Source organism: Vigna umbellata, chromosome 2 (genome assembly GCF_029865625.1).
Source record: "Vigna umbellata cultivar VRB3 chromosome 2, Vumbellata_1.0, whole genome shotgun sequence".
Classification (NCBI taxonomy): Eukaryota; Viridiplantae; Streptophyta; class Magnoliopsida; order Fabales; family Fabaceae; genus Vigna; species Vigna umbellata.
In genome coordinates, this window is record NC_142166.1 from 14,187,335 (window position 1) to 14,207,669 (window position 20,335).

Here is a 20,335-nt window from a genome sequence, read left to right on the forward strand (position 1 = left end):
AAAACATCATAAAATTAAGTTCTCCAAAAAATAGAATTCTGACTAATTTTCTAGGACTACTAAAGTAATTTTATATGTGGATTTAGTGCTTTGAGAATTAAATTCTTAGTATGAATACTGAACAAATTTATTCTAACAAATAATATCGAGCAAGTTTATTTATGAATTTTTTTTGGAATAGGACTATTGTGAAAAGGAAAATCTATATTCACAAAGTACTTGCTATAAATATGTTTATATGAGAATGATTAAGGAGGAAGCAGATATTCTGGAGAAGTGAAAAAGGAAACTAAAGGAAGGAAAAGATTCTTAAGATTTAAAAAAAGAAAGTTGACCAAACTTTATTATGAGTTTCAATTTCACATCTAATTAATCTCCTTTTATTTTATTGGGTTTACTTATTTTGAGATAAAGTAAAATCTTTAACCATGACTTCATTACTAAACTAAAGATCGAATTTTATTTAAAATCTTGATTAATTAACTCTTCAAACTTTTTATGGAAGATTTGGATTAAGAATCTACCAACAAACTATCCACAAATTTGTTTTCAAAACAATGTTACGTACAAATGGAGAACCAAGGTTCAAACTTCAACATGTTTGAAGAATCACCTTATTTTCATTTGTGTTTTTCATATTTTCCTTCAAAATATTATCATTTTTGTTGTCTCTTCTTCTTATTCTATTCAAAATGCCAATGTAGTTACTACTTATTCTTAATTCATCTTCCTCTATGTTACGTTTCAAATCTTCTCATTATTAATTACTTCCTTCTTTCTTTGTGTTTCCTTTCTTCAACAAACTTTCTCCACACTTTTCTAACAACTTTAAACCTCTGTATATAATATTTATAACATAATTATTAGTAATCTTTTATAAGCATACACATATTTGTTGTTAAAATATTTTTATACAATTGTATTATAATAGGAAATATAGGAGAGACATATGTTAAAATTCAGATGTTACCGATTCTTTTTATTGGTCATACGTTGATGTTTATCAAATAACATTTTAATTTTAACAAGAAAATAATAAAGAAAAGTTATTAACAAAAAAAAAAGAATGCACTAGTTTTTATATAAAAAATAAATAATTTTTACATCTATTGCAATTATAACAATGTAAAAGATGTTAACACCCTGGATTAGTATACTGAATATTAACAACCGCATAATATACATACATACACACACACACACACATATATATAATATATATATATATATATATATATATATATATATATATATATATATATATATATATATATATATATATATATATATATATATATATTATATAAATTAGTATTTCTCATATATTACATGACAAAGTTTAAACTCATTTATCAAGTAGAGGAAATTTGTAGTATACCAAATTCTACCTTTAAAGGAGTCTGTCCAGGAAGCTAGACCTGCTTATAATTAGGATATAATTTCTTATTATTGGAGTGATTTATTTCCTTACATATACCCTTGCACTATGTTAGAAATATCTGCGATATTATTTTCAAATATCAATGACATCATTCTATTCACTTTTCAAATTGCAATTTTCTAGTTATTGAAAGTCAATACTACCATTATACACAGACCAATCAAAGCTCTTAGCACTACAGTAAACAATGAATATACTACTTAGTTACTCACACTACTGCATAAAACACCTCCATTAACCTAGGAAGAAATTGCAGAGGCAGCCATGGTGGAATTTCCTTATTTCTTGCCAAACTAAATTATGACCTCTAATTTCTAATACATGCATTATGAATTTATGATGGGCCAGAAAATGTATATTCATATTTCCCTAATCAGCATATATTCACACTCTTAAATCTAAACTCTCACGCATATTTGATTTAACAACGAACATGCACTCTCCTAACTTTTTCTTTCTTTTCTAATATGAAAGTAGCTATTTTCATGTTTTGCTGATTTGTTTTTAATGTTATATAACTTCATTCGTAGAGAAAACAAAAAGAAAAAACCTTAATTATAATTTATATCTCTGTATTTAATCAGCTAATTACTCTCAACAACCTTCATCTCCATAAAAAAACAGTTCAGACCAAGTCAAAGAACATTGTTACCCTTTGCTAACAAAGCTCACACATCACCCCTAGAACTTGCTCCTCAATCCTCTCCCTCTCCCTTGTTAATTGACTTCATTTTTGAACTTTAGGTCCCTTTTTAAGTCCAGGGTGCCCAACCCTACTATTATATGAAGAACACTTTCACTCTTTGGCAGGAAGAAAGCACACACTACACTAAAGACAGCGTCTTCAAATCCGAATATGGAAGGTGAATTCATCTTCCAATTGGTATAATAGGGTAATGTATCTTTATGGATGTCAAAGCAAAGAACCTAACAAGGAAACAACTTAGGTATGCTAGGGTGCAAGGGTCCTATTAGCTGAATGAAATTACTATTTCAAGTGTTTGTTTTACACACAACATATGACCATAATTACTATTTCAATGTCTACCATTTACAGACAACATATGAGCATAATTAAAGCTAAAATAGGAAGAACAGTAAAATTTTAAAATATGACATCCAACTAATATTTTCCATGGTTAAATGGTTTAGAACAAGTTCAGAACAAATTCACAAAGCTAAAAAATTAAGCATAACAGTGAAAACAATATGAAAAATAGCAAAAATGAGGAGTAAAGATACTTACATATCGACGCCAGACAAGTCCAGCAGCTGGGTTTTATTCGATTGTTGCCTCTTCCACGCACCACGAAGCCCCTCCTCACCGTTGTGCCCTCCTCCACGAAGCCCTCCTGACGCACCCACAACAAATTTGTGACGCAGCCCCTGCAACCACGGAACGTTGGGGAATGTTGGTGGCTGAGACGACCTCCGACAACAAAACCTCCCAAATTTGGGCAATGTTGGTGACGGTTTGATGGCTGGAAGAAACGAGAAAGCTGGTGAGGGTTTGATGTCTCCGACAAAGGGGGAATGCTGGTTAGGGTTCGAAGAAAGAAACGCAATATTTTGGCTCGAAAAATGAAAGTTAGCAGAGGGAAACCAAGTCCGCTGGGGTTAATTACACGAGCACCTTACCGAGGGTCATATATCCTTCGGTAAGTTAATTCACTAAAGCCAATACCGAGGGCTCAAAGACCTTCGGAAAAAAAACCTTCGGTAATGAGTGCATTTCACCATGGCCTTCGGTAATCATCTTTGTGACCGTCGGAAACGCAATTTTACCGAAGGGCAAAAGGCCGTCTGTAAAAACCCTTCGGTAATGCCTGAATTTCTTGTAGTGTTTGGAGGATTTTTATGTGTTGAATCCTTGATAGATTCTATATCTTATATGGATTCGATAGATTATGCATTTGTCATTTGAATTTCGATAGAATTTGGTACATGATACCTAAGCTCTATCCATTCCCATGATGGACTTATGTCTATTTTTTATAACGAAAACTTTGATATAACTAATGTTAAAGACAAATGTAAAGTCTAATTCACAAATTATATATAATTTTTTATTTATAACAGAGACTATTTTAAATACAAATAGTTTTTAGTTTATAAATTGGTAAGCCAGTTTTGTTTCCTTGAGTTTAATAATGTTACAACATAATTTGAAGTTTGAAATTATTTTTATCATCTTTGATTTAATAAGTCTTTATCCTGTACACATGACAAATAGTTGATGTAATATGAATGGTGAAACATTTAAATATAGAAGTTATATTCATGGTGAGGCATTTAAATATAGAATTAGAAATTTTATATTTAATAAAAAAAATGAGTGAGATGAATAATATATAAAGAGAAAGATTTATAGATTTTGATTTTAAAAAAATGAATTCTCTTGTATAGGTTGACTTGTGATCGGATCCAAATATTCCCAATCTGGTATTGACTCTCCTTGGTATTCCACTCAAAGAACTTAACAATAGTTGAGTGATACTAAACACTTGGATTTAGAGGAAAAATTCTCAATGTGTGGTGTGTTAGAAATTCAATTATAAATTTTTTATATTAAATAAAAATAAAAAAGTTGAATGAAAGAAGAAGAAAAAAATCATCCTATTAGAAATAATATGACAATTTTTTTGTCGGTAAAAAAAATTAAATAGATAGAACTCAAATACAGAATTGGAAAACAATATTAAATACTAACAGAGAATACTCACAAACCTAAATCTGTAAATATAGCACCCTGCAAAATAATAACATAATATATAATATCGCATACCATATTAATCAACAAGACATGAAAATATTTATTATTTTAACATAATAAAAACATATTTAATCAACTTAATTAATTAACTTATATTATTAGGAATAAAAATACAAAAATAATAACCTGCAGTCATCATTTTTAATATACAAAGTATTCATTTCTCACCTCCTCCTCCACTCTTTCTACTTCTCTACCTCTCTCTCTCTCTCTCTCTCTCTCTCTCTCTATATATATATATATATATATATATATATATGCTGTGCAGTGGCTTTGTCTTCTCTATGAACTTGGTTTTTCCTTTTGAGAAATAAAAAGAAATGGAGAACAGCCTCTACAACTTTTACTATTCAGCAACTTACACAGACCAATCAACAACAATGGCTCCACCTCCGCCGACTAAGGCTGTCTTTGGGAAGGAAGAGGATGTTTCAAAAGCACTTCGTGATAAAGTAGCTTCTCACCCTCTATTTCCTCACCTCCTCCATGCCTACATCGATTGCCACAAGGTTATACACATACACATAACTACAAAATGTGAATGATGTGTATATATGCTTCTAACAATTTTAAAAGTATCAGTAAAATTATTGAGTGTTTTAGGCAACTAAAAACCCCTCTTTGAAAACTACATCATTAATCATCATTGATCAGTTCTAGTGCAGCAATTAATGTTATTCATGTTTATTAGTGATTTTTGTGTTTCAATTTTCAGGTTGGAGCACCACAAGATATGGCAGACCTATTTGAAGGAATCAAAGAAGAGCACAGTGGGGTGTGTCAGATATCTGAATCTAAATCTTATCATAGCTTCTTGGGTGCTGATCCCGAACTTGATAATTTCATGGTCTCTTTCCTTCCCAAACTAAATATATAATATATATATGTTTTCTTCTTGAAATACTCAAGAAGTAAATCACAAACCCTAATATGTTTCTTCAGCTTATTGTTATGTTTGTTGGTGCCTATTGAAGGTAACGTTTTGCGATTTGCTGGTGAAGTACAAATCAGATCTTTCAAGACCCTTTAATGAGGCAACCATGTTCCTCAGCCACATGGAAACTCAGCTTCACTCCATCTGCAACGATCTTGCTGTCTCAGACAACACTCTTCCTCAACCTGCAGGTTTTTCTCTTGTCTTTTCAATAAATTCAATGGATTTTACCATGCTCTTGTTTTCATGTGCTGATCATCTTTTAAAATATGATTAGTACACAACCAAGTACAATATATGGGAGATTATTAATTAACATTTACAAGAGATTAGTACATGGAGATATAAAGTAATTCACTGATCAATTTTGTGTTTTTATGTCTTATTCATCTTCATAACATAACAAACGATTTGTTAACAAAAAATGTTTGAACAAATAATACTATTCTCTTCATAAAATAATAAGAGATTAAGTTCATGTTAGTTAAAAAGGTCCTAAAGCATGTTTGAGTAACTGGCTGAGTCACATGGAGCCACTGTAGTCATGTGGTTTGTGTCTGCTTTGATAATCATTTTAATTATACAAACATAAAATAAACAATGGTTGAAAAATTATGAGTATATATATAAAATTAATTCAGTATGGTAAAGGAGTCTATTAGGTGACTGAATAGAATGTGTGAATTATTATAAATTTACTTGATTGAATAAAGTAAGTTATACATGTGTTAAATATTAATAAAAGTTAAATCTAAAGGCCAAGTTGTCTCATATTAATTGCATACCTCCAATTAATTTTTTAGAACTAAAAATAGAACTATTTATAATGTGTTTTTGTTTGGTGATAAAAAGACATAATGAATACATAATTATTCTAAAATGACCATAAAATTAGCTATTTACAGGTTCAAACATAATGGTAAGTTAAATATCACGGATTTTGTTGTCCATTTTTCCACATCTTAATTATATTAAAAGGGTCTAAAGTAGAAAAAATAATGATAATTACTGATATATGTCATGACGCAAAGTTGAAGTCCTTCCGGTATTATTTCTTCGTTCAACTAATTACAGTGAAGGAGGAATGCATAATGTCTGAACCATCATTTGTTAGAATTAATTTCCATAAATACGTAGTACAAGAAACCAGTGTCTGATACACCTTTAAAATGAAGAAAAGACTTCTAATGAAGTATAAACATATTCACTTGTAATATTACTTTATAAAGTTATCTGAAACTTAAGATAAACTATTTATTTAAGATTTTTTTTGTCAATCTCGTATATGCATTTATACATTTTTCATGTTTACCATTGACTTAAAAAACTATCACCTCAATTGTTCAATTATTAAATTTCAAATACAATTAAAATGAAATTTAAACTCTTTTATCATGTGATTTTAATATACAAATAACTTTCTTTATTGTTTTAGGATAAAACAGTACCCATCTCTCAAATATACGTTTTTTTAAAACAAAAATACGATTCCACCACTTTACTTTGTTTCTGCTGCTGTTTCTTTCAGTAGGTTGAGGAAGATATTTCATGTCAGTCTATTTAGTCATGAACTCTTGTTATTAACGAGTCTCTTTATTGATAATAAATATTTCAAATAAATAAATGGTTTTTTAATTTAGTAAGAATGAAGGATAATAGAATTTTATGTGTTCTGCAGCTTATTTTCTTTCATGAATATGATCAAGTAAATTAATCTTTATCTTTCTATATTCACTTATTTAACTTATGTATCCCTTTCTTATAACATCACTTGCTCAAAATATAAATACAGAGAGACTTCATCCTCGGAAAATGGAGAAATTATATTAGTGGAGTTCCTAAAAAACTTACTCATTATTTATGTATTATGAGATTCCATAGTATTTATGAAATGCGCCTATTAATTTGTACTCAGTAGTATGTACACCTTAAGAAGATGTAATTTATATAAATATCTATAACTACCCTACTACTTATAATTTACAAAGAAAATCAAGAAAAAATGTTTTTTTTTTAGATTCTCCTCTTCCATCTTCCTCCTTTCATTCATCTTTAAAAAAATACACTTCTCCTTCCCTTCATTCATCTTAAAAAAAGTATAGGAAAGTTAAATGGTGTATAATCATATAGGTGTGTAAATTGGACTATCCAATTATCAATATCATCTTTATCAACCTAAAGAAGTATAAAAAGAGATAAAAGAAAAGTGAGTAAAATGAAACGAACTACTGCATGTAGTGCAATGATTGCAAAATGAAAGAAAAATGTTAAGTGCGTGTGAAGAAAATATCACTGTGGAAATGGATTATATTATAATTTTGTAGCTAATAGCATAAAAGTTAATAGAGAAATTTACTTGAAATATTATCGGATTGAATTGAAACTTTAACTTCTTAAAACTGTAGTAAGTCTTAAAAACTGCTCCTATAAGTTCTTAGAACGAGAAATGCATGCAGTAAGGTTAGAGATTTGTCCCAGCATATTTTTTTATCCACAAGAATATTTAAAATGTTTGAAGTATAATTTACTAACCTAATATATATATATATATATTATATATATATAATATATATATATATATATTATATATATATATATATATATATATATATATATATATATATATATATATTATATAATATCCTTTCCCAAAAGTTCCTAATAGAACCTACGTTATACTGAAAAAGATTCATATAGGTATCAAGTTTAATTTGACCAAAAACAACAATGAATGAAGTCTTACAAAATAATGACAAATATGTTATAAATAAATCAAATAGAGTTTTTATTATGATATTGAAATAGATTTATGTTAAGTATTAATATGAATTTAAACATTTCAGTTATGCTGACATTTTAAAGTCTATATATCATTTGTTATTACATAAAAAATATTATTAAAAATAAAAGTAAAGATAAGAGAATATAAAAAAAATGGAGATTCCCAAACTTCTGCATAAAACATTAGCAAACTATACATATTTAAAGAAAAAATCTAAAAGATAAATGATGGTAAGAAACTAAATCACTTATTCTTCTTTCTATGTGTAAAAATAAAATAAAAATTAACTTATTAGCATAATGATTATCCTTACCAAATAAATAAAAAAGCTTAAACTGAATAATGAAAGACAAACATTTGTGTCATGTTGATCCAAGAAATATTTCTCTCCTAGATAGCCCTAGTGTGCATTTTTTATTGGACAAAGACAAGTTCATCTCACATGAGTAATTCTATATATAATAGTCTCAAATCACAACTAATAGATTATAATGATTATGATCCTATAATACACATGTATTACAATTTAAGTTTAATTCAATGCTAGTTTATTAAGGTAAAATTTGTTTTCTACAAGTTGATATAAAATCTCAAACATATATATATATATATATATATATATATATATATATATATATATATTGTGAGATCACCATTCATTACCTTATTATATCCATGACCCGCTCCTCCTAGGATGACCTGCGTCTAACTTTTCTCTAAAGATTTTGTAAATCTTTCATAGTGTTTAAAATATAGACAGAGCTTTGCCCTTTTCATTTTTTATACTTGGAAATAGAAAATAAAATGAGGAAACCAAACTGTACTCCTTTTCATGTTTTGTCTGTATACTTTAATAATATTATTATAGAACTTATATCCAAAGGAAAAAACGATTTATAATACTTAAACCTAGATTTTTCTCTTTTCTTACATTAACATAAATCGCATCCTGCTATCACAAAAGGGTTTTGATTTCAGAAACATTTCTCCACTTTTTCTCCATTTCTCACTTTTTCTAAGCAAATAGTTATAAAATACGAAAACCCTTAAACTTCTAATAAAGTAATATAACAAGTTAGAAATTCTCTAATTATAAAAATATATTTTGGCAAAAAAGTAAAAAATAAGACATTAGAGATGACTCAACCTTAGAAACCTAGATTCTCATTCTCTAACAGTAATATTACAAAAACAAAATTATCTCCACATAACAAATCATGTATTCTGATACAATATTTATAATCTCTTCAAACTCCGAAACATTACAAAAAATTATTCAAAATATATATTGTTCCCTCTGGAATCTGTATATATAATGAAACAACAGAGAATATTATAGATATTTTATATTTTATATAATCTATACAAAACAAAAGACAAAATGATAGAGTACTTCAGGCATTTTATGAATAAAATATATATTAGATTAATTGCATCACAGATATTAGTGGACAAAACCTATTTTTTTTTTTCATCAGATCACACCTAAAGAGTTATCTTCTGAATATAAATTCTTTCTCATATATATTCTCTAATTACAAAGATATATATTACTGTTATTGTTCCTCTTCCTCCATATCCCTAGCTTTGGTCAAACGACATATATTATTCGATGCAAAAGAGGTTTTAAAGTACTGAAGTGGAACAGTTTGGAGGCAACTTGAAAGAGGTATAATTAATATGGATATGGTCAGGTGTGTCTTGTCTTTGATGTTTATGATGAAGATTCTGTCCCAAGTAGTGGTGTGGTTGCATGTTACATACACTGATCTTATCGTTTCCTTAGAAATCCACTCCCTTCTCTTCCCTTTTGTTTTCTTTAATAACCTCTGCTTTTGAGGCTATCCATTATAACCCTATTTCAAATTGCTGTGAACTGAGCCTTTTGTACTTGAACCCTTCGGGTTGTCCTAGATTTTATTATAGTAATGCCTTCACAGAACGAGGATTCATAGTACTTTATACGACATGTGCTCATTCGTTGGCTATTTTGAGTAAACCAGGATAAAGTTGCTTTCTTATGTTTGCTGGATCTCTAGACTGTGGATTTGGATGAAAATAAACGACACAAACGTGGAAAGAGTTAGTTACGCTGGATTATCCAGTTATAATGAACACACATCAAACTTTATATATCTGTTAATGCCTTTATATATATGTGCTTTTATCATATGTATGAGATGAACACTTAATATATAAAAACTATTCTAACTTAAGGTTATAGATTCTTTTTAATATTAAACAAAGTAACCTTCTTTCAAAATAGAAAAATAATATTAAGAAAAACTATTTATTACTACACTTGAATTTAAATAATTGTTTTTATCTTTAAGTATTAAAGCCACTCCAATGGAAGTTATACTTATGGGAAGAACGTGAATACTTATCTTTATAATTATAAAATTTTATATTTGACATAAGGAATATATGTTAAAAGTTTCATGTCCATTATATATAAGATAAATTTAAAGTATAAGTGGATGTAAATATCATTTTATAAACTGATTTTATAAGGTTGAGTTTAATTTAAAATTCAATTTTTAGCATAATATTAAAACTATGATTCAGAATTTATCTTCAGGAAATTTGTTGTTGGTTGAATTTATTGTTCTTTCCATAGTTTTATAAGGTTGAGTTTTGAGTTTATTATTCCATTTGTTATTGGAATTGTTATAAGATCGATCATCTATTAATGTTTAGTTTTATTATTTATTAAGTCTATTACTTTATTTGTTATTAGACTATTATCAAACTATTAATTGATGTCTCATGCTCAAAATGTATGCGTGTTGAAAGTTGATAAAGTCAATTTAAAGTATATAAGTGAGTATAATCTTATTTTACAAGTTAATTTTGTAAGGTTGAGTTAGACTTAAAATTCATTTTTTAACCATACAATTTTTTTACTAAAACTATTAAAACTTTTTTATTTACTTATAAGGATATGTGCTTGTATATAACTAACTAACTCATTAATAATAATAAGAACAAGAAGGTGTGATGGTTATTTAATATCTGTTTTAGGAGTTCTTTATTTTCTAGTCAGTTTACACTCCCACAAAAGCCTATCTGTATGGTCCATTTAGAGTTATTTAGTTCTTTCACTGCTAAAAATATAATATAATATAATAATATATATATATATATATATATATATATATATATATATATAAAAGTTTATAAAACTATTATGTCACTACAAATTTACTAAAACTGATTAAAGCAGTTTTTGACCAATTTTCTGCTAGATGGAAGCTGTTAAAGAACTGTTGAAGTTTATTTGAAGTCTTTGGTGTGGGAATAGGGAGAAAAGGAATATTCATTAAAACTTATTGTTTAGCTCAGAATGGGAGGGGAGGAATTTCGGGTTTGAAACACATTCGAATTTCACTAAAATATTATGCTTTTGAAATATTAAATTACAATGATAAATAGCAAATTGATTTCAAAATTCCTCCTATTACTTTGAACTAAATAAGAAAGGAATTTCTTTTGTTTATAAAATCTCTCCTAATTATTCGTAATTTCTAATCAAATGTTCCACTTTTCTTTGTTTTCATTTCCTATATCTATTAACATTGCTTTGCACTCTTTCCCCCTTTTGCACCAAAAAAAAATTAAGTAAAGAAATAAAGAAATGGAAAGAACGAAAACGAGTTCTTATTTAATACTATAGAAAGAAAAAAAAAATCCTCTCTTTAAATTTTTTTTCAAATGAACTCCAATCTTTGGTCTTCAAGGAGAGAATGGAGCAAATAAAGTTAAATAAAATGTAAAAACAAACTTTATTCTTTTATAATAAAATGATAAATAAGGTGATAGAATTCCTTTCCAACCATTTATTAATATCTTTCAAACAAATAAAATATAACTTTGGCCAAAATCTTGTCTTAATTTGCTTGTTGATACTTTAACTTCATATGTATTTACTTATATCATGACGTAACATATGCATAAAGAAATTATTATGGTTTTTTTTTAATCAGCAATAATAAGACATTTCATAATTAAAATGGAGTACTTGGTATTCCAAGTCGTTTAAAAAAAAGTACAACACAATAAATACAATAATAATTCAAAATGTCCTTACATTACAATATGAATTGGGATTGATATATTGTATGGATCAATCCCAATGTGGATATATTGTAGTATATTGATATATAGTGTGTGAATTCAAAAAGTACAACACTATATATCCACATTTCATCTATCAATATACTACAATTATGCATAATACAGAAATAATATATTATTTATTATTTGGTCTCTCATTTCTTTTAATATTTTATTTATTTAAAAATACAGAAAGTGCCGTTTTTGTCAAGTAATTTATAATTGTTTTTGCATGTCACAGTTGGTGGATCATCTGGGAAAGATAGCAAGGAGGGAATTAAGAGAATTGAAAGCAAGAAGACATATGAAGTTGAAGAGGTGAAGGATAATCTTCTAAGTAGATATAGTGGTTACATTACTAATCTGAAGCATGAATTTTCCAGAAAGAAGAAGAAAGAAAAGCTACCAAAAGAAGCAAAGAAAATCTTACTGGCATGGTGGAATATTCACTTTAAATGGCCATACCCAACGGTAATTAAATATCTTTTCTCCTAAGCATAGATGGTGTTAATGTTTAATCCAAGTACTACACCTAGTTTGCTTTCAAATTAAGCATATAGAACAAAGAACACCCATCAACAAAAACATCCTATTGAAAACTATATATAAAATAAGAAAATTCATTAAGTAAAAAACAAAAGTCAAGAAATTATACTACTTTTAATAAATTTTAATCAATAGTAACGAGTATAAGAGTTTTTGTTTGGGAATATTTTGGTTTTGTATAAGTAGTAGGGAAAGAGGAAATAGGTTCCAAATTTTCTCATTATCTTCGGTAATTTTGTATATAATTCTTAATATTTCATTCTTTAATTTTATTATTAGTTATTATCGATTAAAAAAAAGTTTGTTTGAATGAATTTCTTACATAGATATTTATAGGTGACGAAAAAAAAATGTATTTGTAAATAAAAATAGTTGATACAAATAAATTAATATAAGAGTTTTATATACACTCTTATGAAAAAATTATTCATTTTTTCCTTTTTTTTAATAATATTCATGAAAATTTTTATCTAAATATATTAGAATTTGAATGAGTATATAAAAGTTACGTGTAATTTCAAGGAGCTTATGAAACTAATTTAGTTCAGATTATTAGAGAGGGCTTTTGGATGAAACTTGTCAAAATAAGTTTTTTTTAGTAGCTCAAATTTCATGACTAAAGTTTTGGAAGCTCATTTTTATTCAAAGTCTTCAATTAATGATGTTCATTGAAATACTATAATATATTATTAAGCATTATTTGTGCAAAAGCAAGATTTGGGTGAGTTATGTTTTTGACATTAAAGTATATGAATGGAGAAGGATGCTGATAAGGTTGCCCTAGCTGAATGGAGTGGTTTGGAGCATAAGCAAGTAAATAATTGGTTTATAAACCAAAGGAAACGGCATTGGAAAGCATCAGAAGAAATGCAGGTTACAATTTTGGATGGACTCTATGGACCCTTGCACGAGTGAGAGTGACACTAATTTTGCTTTGTTCACCATAAAATTACAGTGATGATTGATCGGAAAATGTTTTGAGTTTTGTGCTCATACTTGTTTTAGCTATTTATTTCCATTTACGAATTCTATAATCATGTCTTTATTGAACATGTTTTCATTAAAAGTAACATTTCTACTTTTGATAATTTCCTTGTTTAGTCATCCTAAAATCTATAGTCATACATGTTAGATTGATAAGCAATGAAATAACGTTGTTTGGCTTTAGGGTCCAGTTTATCTCAACCATTATTAGAGTTTAATAAAATATATGAAGCACAATCAAAGATTTTCAAGTGTGAAAGATTTACCTCATTTCTAGACCATACTTCTTCCGGAAATTGATAATATAAAGGGACTAATGGTCCTATATTTATAAGATAGGCTATTGTGTTTGTTGCATCTGTCTAAAATACCTTAGGTAGTCCTGACTAGATTTTCATACATCTTGCTTTCTCATTTAAGTTTTTATTCATTCTTTTTGTCTGGATTCTTTAAGAGTACGTGACTTTGGCACTACGTAAAAAAAGTTTTGTATACCTGCTTAAAAGGCTTTTTATACCAATTCTTGAGTAGGTGTAGAAGTGGGGGTATAGAAAATTTTCGTTATTTACACCAATTCTAGAATAGGTATAAAAAGTTTATCCTTTTACACCTATTCTGTCTTTAACAGGTATAAAAGAATAAAATTTATACCTGATATTATAGGATCAGGTATAAAAAGGCGTTTATCTTTTTTAAAAAACTCATTTTTTAATACCTATTGCCACCAGAACAAGTATAAAAAAAGCTCACTTTTATACCCGATGTTGTTATAACCGATGTGAAAAAACAAGACTTTTTATACCTGATCTGGTTTTAACCGGTGTAAAAAGTGACATTATTTTTTGAAAATATTGGATTTGTATGTGCTACTATCCATATCCCTACCTGCATAAAATTCAATCCCAGAATACAGTTTAAATAATCAATAACATGTAAATAATCAATATTGTTTCTATTAACACATCAAAATGTAATATTTACCTAACAAAGTTTCTAAATATATTTACCTAACATAGTTACACATAAAATAGTTCCTAAACTCAAAATGTAATATTGAAAACATCTAATCATTTACAAATGTTTAAAAAAAATGCAGCCCACTGCTCCCGAAAATCCTTTATGATATGTTGCTCCATTGGAGACGTGTCATCAAATATCTACAGAATGAATAGTTTGAGTCAAGTTATAATATTAATGACTTAAGATCTTAGTTATAAAATGTTCACGTTACCAAATTCCATGAGTCAACGACATTTGCGCATATAATTTTCTGCATGTGCCTCATGACATAATATTCGCACTCAAAGCTTCCCGGTTAACGTGAGCACTACAAGTTAAATTTATAAAGTATCATAAAATTTATAATTGTATTTATAGTTTGAAAGATTAACTACTTACAGTTGGTGCAATGAACTGCAACTTCTTTCTAGAGACAATATGTGTTCCCTGCAATCTTGAATATGTCTCAACAACTCTATAAAGTTAAATGTACATTGAAATGAGTCCTAAGGAACTTACTAAAATTAGTTATGTGTACACAATAAATAAATTATTAAAAAACTTACGATATTAGTGTACTTTTAATTGTCAAAGTGCGAGGTTTTTTATGCAATGAACATAAGAGAACTACAAGAAATTGTTGAGGAAAAATTAGTAACAATTGCCAGTGACCCCTACAGATTCAAACAATAATAGTGTTAAATAACATTTACATAAATATAATTTTATTAATAAAAATTATATACTTACTGTTGCAAATAAGGTGCTAAGTACAGTTACTTTTTTCCATTTACAAAAGCCTCTAAGAGGTACTTTTGGACCTCTTCGCCTTTATTCCCAACTCAAACATATCAACACCTTCCTCCCATAACATTTTCAAATCTTCAACTAATGGGGCTAAATAAACATCAATATTGTTTCCTGGTTGTCTTGAACCCGAGATCATCAAGGATAACATCACATATTTGCGTTTCATGCACAACCACGAAGGTAAATTGTAAATCACTAACATCACAGGCCACGAGCGATGTTTACTGCTCAAGTTGCCATATGGATTCATTCCATATGTAGCAAGTCCAAACCTAATGTTCCTTGAATCTTTACAGAAATTAGGGAACATGGAATCAATATGCTTCCACTGTATTGCATCTGCTGGATGCCTTAAATTTTCGTCTCTTATACATCCATCTGCATGCCATCTCATGAGTTTTGCATTGTTTAGGTTACTGAATAAGCGTTTCAACCGTGGAACAATAGGAAGATACCATAAGACTTTTGCAGGAGGACTGTTACTGTCACATTCAGACTCACCCTCTTTTTGTTTGTATCGTGATACTCCACATTGTGGACATTGGTGTAACTTGGCAAACTCGCTCTTGTACAATATACAATCGTTTGGGCATGCATGAATTTTATTATACTCCATACCCATGGGACACAGTATCTTCTTCGCATCATAATTACGTGTTGGCAATGTGTTACCTTCTAGAAGCATATCACTCAACAACTCAAGCAACTCTGTGAAGCTTTTATCAGTCCACCCATTTCTTGCCTTCACATTGAAGAATTTTAACACAGCTGACAATTGTTGGCTGCAAAACCAACGGCAAGTGCACCGGTCGCAGCGTAGCAAGTGATAAATATCGTTCTCTCCCAAGGGACTTGTGCAACACATGACAATTCTTCCTTTTATAACTCAATTAGATGTCAAAGTGTACAAAAAAACACAAGAAACTCTTTTTGGTATTTTATCAAACAGTTGATGTGCAAGGAATTTAACATAGAATATTTACAATTTGTTAAGACTAGAATTCATCCATTTCATTCTCATGCATTCACAAACATCTCAATTCCATCCAATAGGTGTTCAATTTCAGTTCTAGGTTCAATTCATATTTCTCAATACATCAAGAACCAAAATTCATGCATGGGTGATCAATCCAAAGCAAGCATTAAGCATAGAAATTGAATACTAACATGAATTGGAACAACATATATCATTAACATCACAAAATACATAAGAATTCCATGTTTTACAACTAATCTCAATAAATAGGAAAAGCCCTCCATGGTGGAGCACTTAAGGTTCTACAAAATTGAAGAGATAAGGAAGAAATTGAAACCATAGAAGTGTGCATAGCCTTTCCCAAGGTTCTTTGCAGCTGCTCCATGCTCCAATTGCGCTTCCCCTTCGCATCTCCATCTCCAATTCGGGACCCATCTTCTTCCTCAACCCAAAAGGGGCAAAATCACCATTGATGAAGGTTGAAGACCCAAGGAGGAGTGGGAGAGCTTCCCAACACCCCAAACACCCTCCAAGGGCCTCTCCCAATCTCTCTAGGTGAAGAATGAAGTATAGGAGGAGAATAATACCTCAAAATCGCGAGACCCATGTTTAAATAACCCATTTTGACACATCAGCACCATCCGCGCTCAGCCCCCTTCCTGGGCGCCCGGCGTGAAAGTTGTGCGAAGACTGGCTCCCAGCCCCCTTCCTTGGGCGCCCGGGCACGACAGGTGCGCAGAAACTGGCACCCGGCCCCACTTCCTGGGGCGCCCAGCTCGAGCACACCAGAAATCAACTTCTGTGCAGGTGGCGCTCAGCCCCCTGAACCAGGGGGGCCCGGCCTGATTTTTCAGCATTGCATCGTTTCCACTTTTTCTACAGATCTGCTTGCTCCAAAGGCATCCAACATGGGTATTTGCTTCAAATTGATCTTTTATTGTCCCAAAACATGTTCCTTGATTTATTGTGTGTCTTCCTCCACTAGAATTGCTTCCTATTCATTTATTTCACACACTCAAACAAAGAGATTAGAGGTAAAAACAAACATATACTAAATAAAATATAAGAAACTAGAAAACACACTAAACTTGAGGATAACACAAGGTAAAAGCTATGAAGGGGTTGATTTATTCACAAAATATATACACAAAAACACGTAAAATCAACCGTTATCAACAATCGAGTATACTTAGTGCATTCTGGATGTAAAGGTTTTTCTGCATCAGTACACAAGTTGTCATACAGATGAGCGCGTTGGAAGGAATCAGGTCCGACATCATGTATCATGTCCTCTAATCGATCACCCATCTCTAAATCAACTTATTCTGCTTCTACCTGAGAGTCACTTACACTTGGCATGTCTATTAATTCACCATGCCATGTCCACATTGTGTAGCTCTTTAGGAATCCATCACATAGAACATGCTCTCGAATAACTTCAGCTGGTAGTTTTCGCTCATTCAAACAATTAACACATGGACAATAGAATCTTCCATTATTGTCTGGAACATTCATCTTTACAAATTCAATAAATTGTTCTACTCCACTCTCATATTCCTTTGTTGTGCGTATCAAATTTATCCAACTCCGATCCATTGTTATATGGAAAAGCAACCACCTCTACAATAGTCAAAAGTAGAAATGCAATTTTTTTCTTTTCCTTTAATTTCAAACAAAAAAGGTAAAGAGCAAGATGAATGAGAGTTTTTGATTGGGAAGAGTTATCCCATATAATAAGAGGGTGTTAATTATAATAGTACACTTGGAGCCTAATAATTATTATATAATTTAAAAAGAAAAAACAAACCATACCTGATAGCTTGGGCAAAGAATGCTTATTGGTGTCAAGAATCCTTACAGTTTAAAAATGTCTTCAAAAACAAGAAAAAAGTTACAAAATACAAATCAACCCCTTCGTGGTTGTTATTCTAATAATTGGCATGAAAATTTATACCTACTTGAATGACAAAATAAAAATAGATGTATATGTAAAATTCTCGCATTATTATAATATATGATAAATCTCTACTTGTAATAATACTTAGCATACTTAGCGTAACTAAGCCAGAACCAAAAGTACACTTAAAAAGAATATAACATTTTTGAACAAAATGTTAAAGTAAGAAATATTATTAATTATGCTTTAACTAAATCAGAATACTCAAATAGTGGAAGTACAAATTTGCCAACAAAGATCACGGATGTTATTAACATTAACTAAAGATGAACTAAATGAAAACTATTGCGTAAGAATGCAAAACTCCTATTATAATCACACAAAAATGTTCCAAACAAAAGGAACATGTAGCTGAAGTGTTCGAAAAATTATTTGTCTTATCTTAATGTACTTGTATCATCAATTTGATGATTCTGTTACACATTAACTAATCAAATAGAGGACTTTTTGTACTGCATTTTATTTTTTAGCTTTAGTTTTTTCATATACGTTAATTCAATTATTAATTTTTTAGCATTTTTGGTCCATTAGTTCTTGTTCATTGAAGAATGGATGTATATCACAACAAATTGCATGTACAAATCAATTCTTACTCATGGTACATGATTATTGGTCATGTGGCTGTTACTAAGGACTTTGCTTCTTGACAGCAAAATCTGCAAGTAAAACAAAGGAATCTTGTTCTTATTTAATTTAATTAATTCACATTTTATAATATTTTAACCTCTAGAAATTTATTCACTGTCAGGTCTTCGTTGTTAAGATATTTTATACATTAGAATTATTTTTTCCTCCGTGTTAAAACTTGACTAATTGTACAAGTTAATGATCCATTGAAAATTCAGTCAAAGATGATGGGGCTTTTTTCATATCAAAGGGGAGAATTAAAAAAAATGTAAATTGACAATATATGTTTGTCCTGCAAGTTGATTATTATTATCCCTGTTTTGGAAAGCTCTTTTCCGGAAATTCCAGAATTGAGAACTTGTCAATGATTTTTTAATGATAAAGTTTTAGAAGTGTAGTAATTAACAAGGGATAAAACATTTGAAAATAAATTTTCAATAAGGATATAAAAGGGAAAATAGAGTGATTGCCCCTTTAACTGGTTGTAGCAAAACTTAACAATTAGGAAAAGAGGTCATGAAATGCTTCCTTTTCTAGAGCATTGGTTGACACTTGGAATGCAGCAGGTAGAAAAAATAAAATAAAATAAAATAAATACATCTCATTAAATTGCAATACTGATTTTATAAGAGTCATGGATGACGAGTGAAGAAAGAAAATAAAATAGAGGGTATGGAATACCTGTCTATGGCAATTCAAAGTTGGTTTTCTTTTTAAAAAAATATTTTCCAACTCATGCTTATGGGCTTCACTTCCTAGTCTGTATCTGGTTTGTGAATAAAATTACGTGGACAGAGATTTTGATATATTGTATTGAAGTAAAATAACTGCATAGGAAGAGTGGTTGTAAAATAAAATTAATGGCTTGAATTAGTTGTGTGCTTTTGTGATTTTTTAACATAGTTCAATGCAGAGAAAAATTCAACCAAGTGGTTGTGTAAACGATAATTATTGTTTCAGTAAGAAAGATTTGAGAACTGTTAGAAGAATCTGACCTGGATGGTGTTTGTTATGGCTCTTCTGATAGAAGGATCATTATATTTTTTGGTGAAAGAAAGATTGTGATACTATGAAAGACTTCCTATAATTGACTTTCCTTGAAAGGTTTTATGTTTAGAAACCTGTCATGAGAATGGTGCATAAAGTCACCAAATACATTCAATAGTTAAAGTATGGAAATTAATCAGGAGATGAACCTTAAACATATGATATTATCTTAATTTTGAGTGTGAAAGCATAAGTAGTGAGGGTAGGAATCATTACGGAAATATCAATTAAAATAGTGAAGACCATGTCCAAGATAGGGTGGTGCATGTAGAATGTAGAAGCAATTGCTTCCTTTAATGGCTCCGATTCTGGTTCCAATAGTCTTTGCAAATAGCATGTTCAA

At 29.5% G+C, this 20,335-nt stretch overlaps 1 protein-coding gene and 1 pseudogene across 1 annotated transcript; one reads left to right on the forward strand and one right to left on the reverse strand.

Annotated features, from left to right (window-relative positions):
• Positions 1–4,498: 4,498 nt before the first annotated feature.
• LOC124831210 (homeobox protein knotted-1-like 2) lies at positions 4,499–13,507 on the forward strand. Its single transcript, XM_047305129.2, has 5 exons — positions 4,499–4,723; positions 4,930–5,061; positions 5,189–5,339; positions 12,288–12,517; positions 13,355–13,507. Exons 1-5 carry the CDS (start codon positions 4,535–4,537, stop codon positions 13,505–13,507), a joined length of 855 nt encoding a protein of 284 aa, XP_047161085.1. The 5' UTR covers positions 4,499–4,534.
• A 1,870-nt stretch (positions 13,508–15,377) lies between these two features.
• LOC148203466 (uncharacterized) lies at positions 15,378–17,957 on the reverse strand (annotated as a pseudogene).
• Between the last annotated feature and the right edge of the window lie 2,378 nt (positions 17,958–20,335).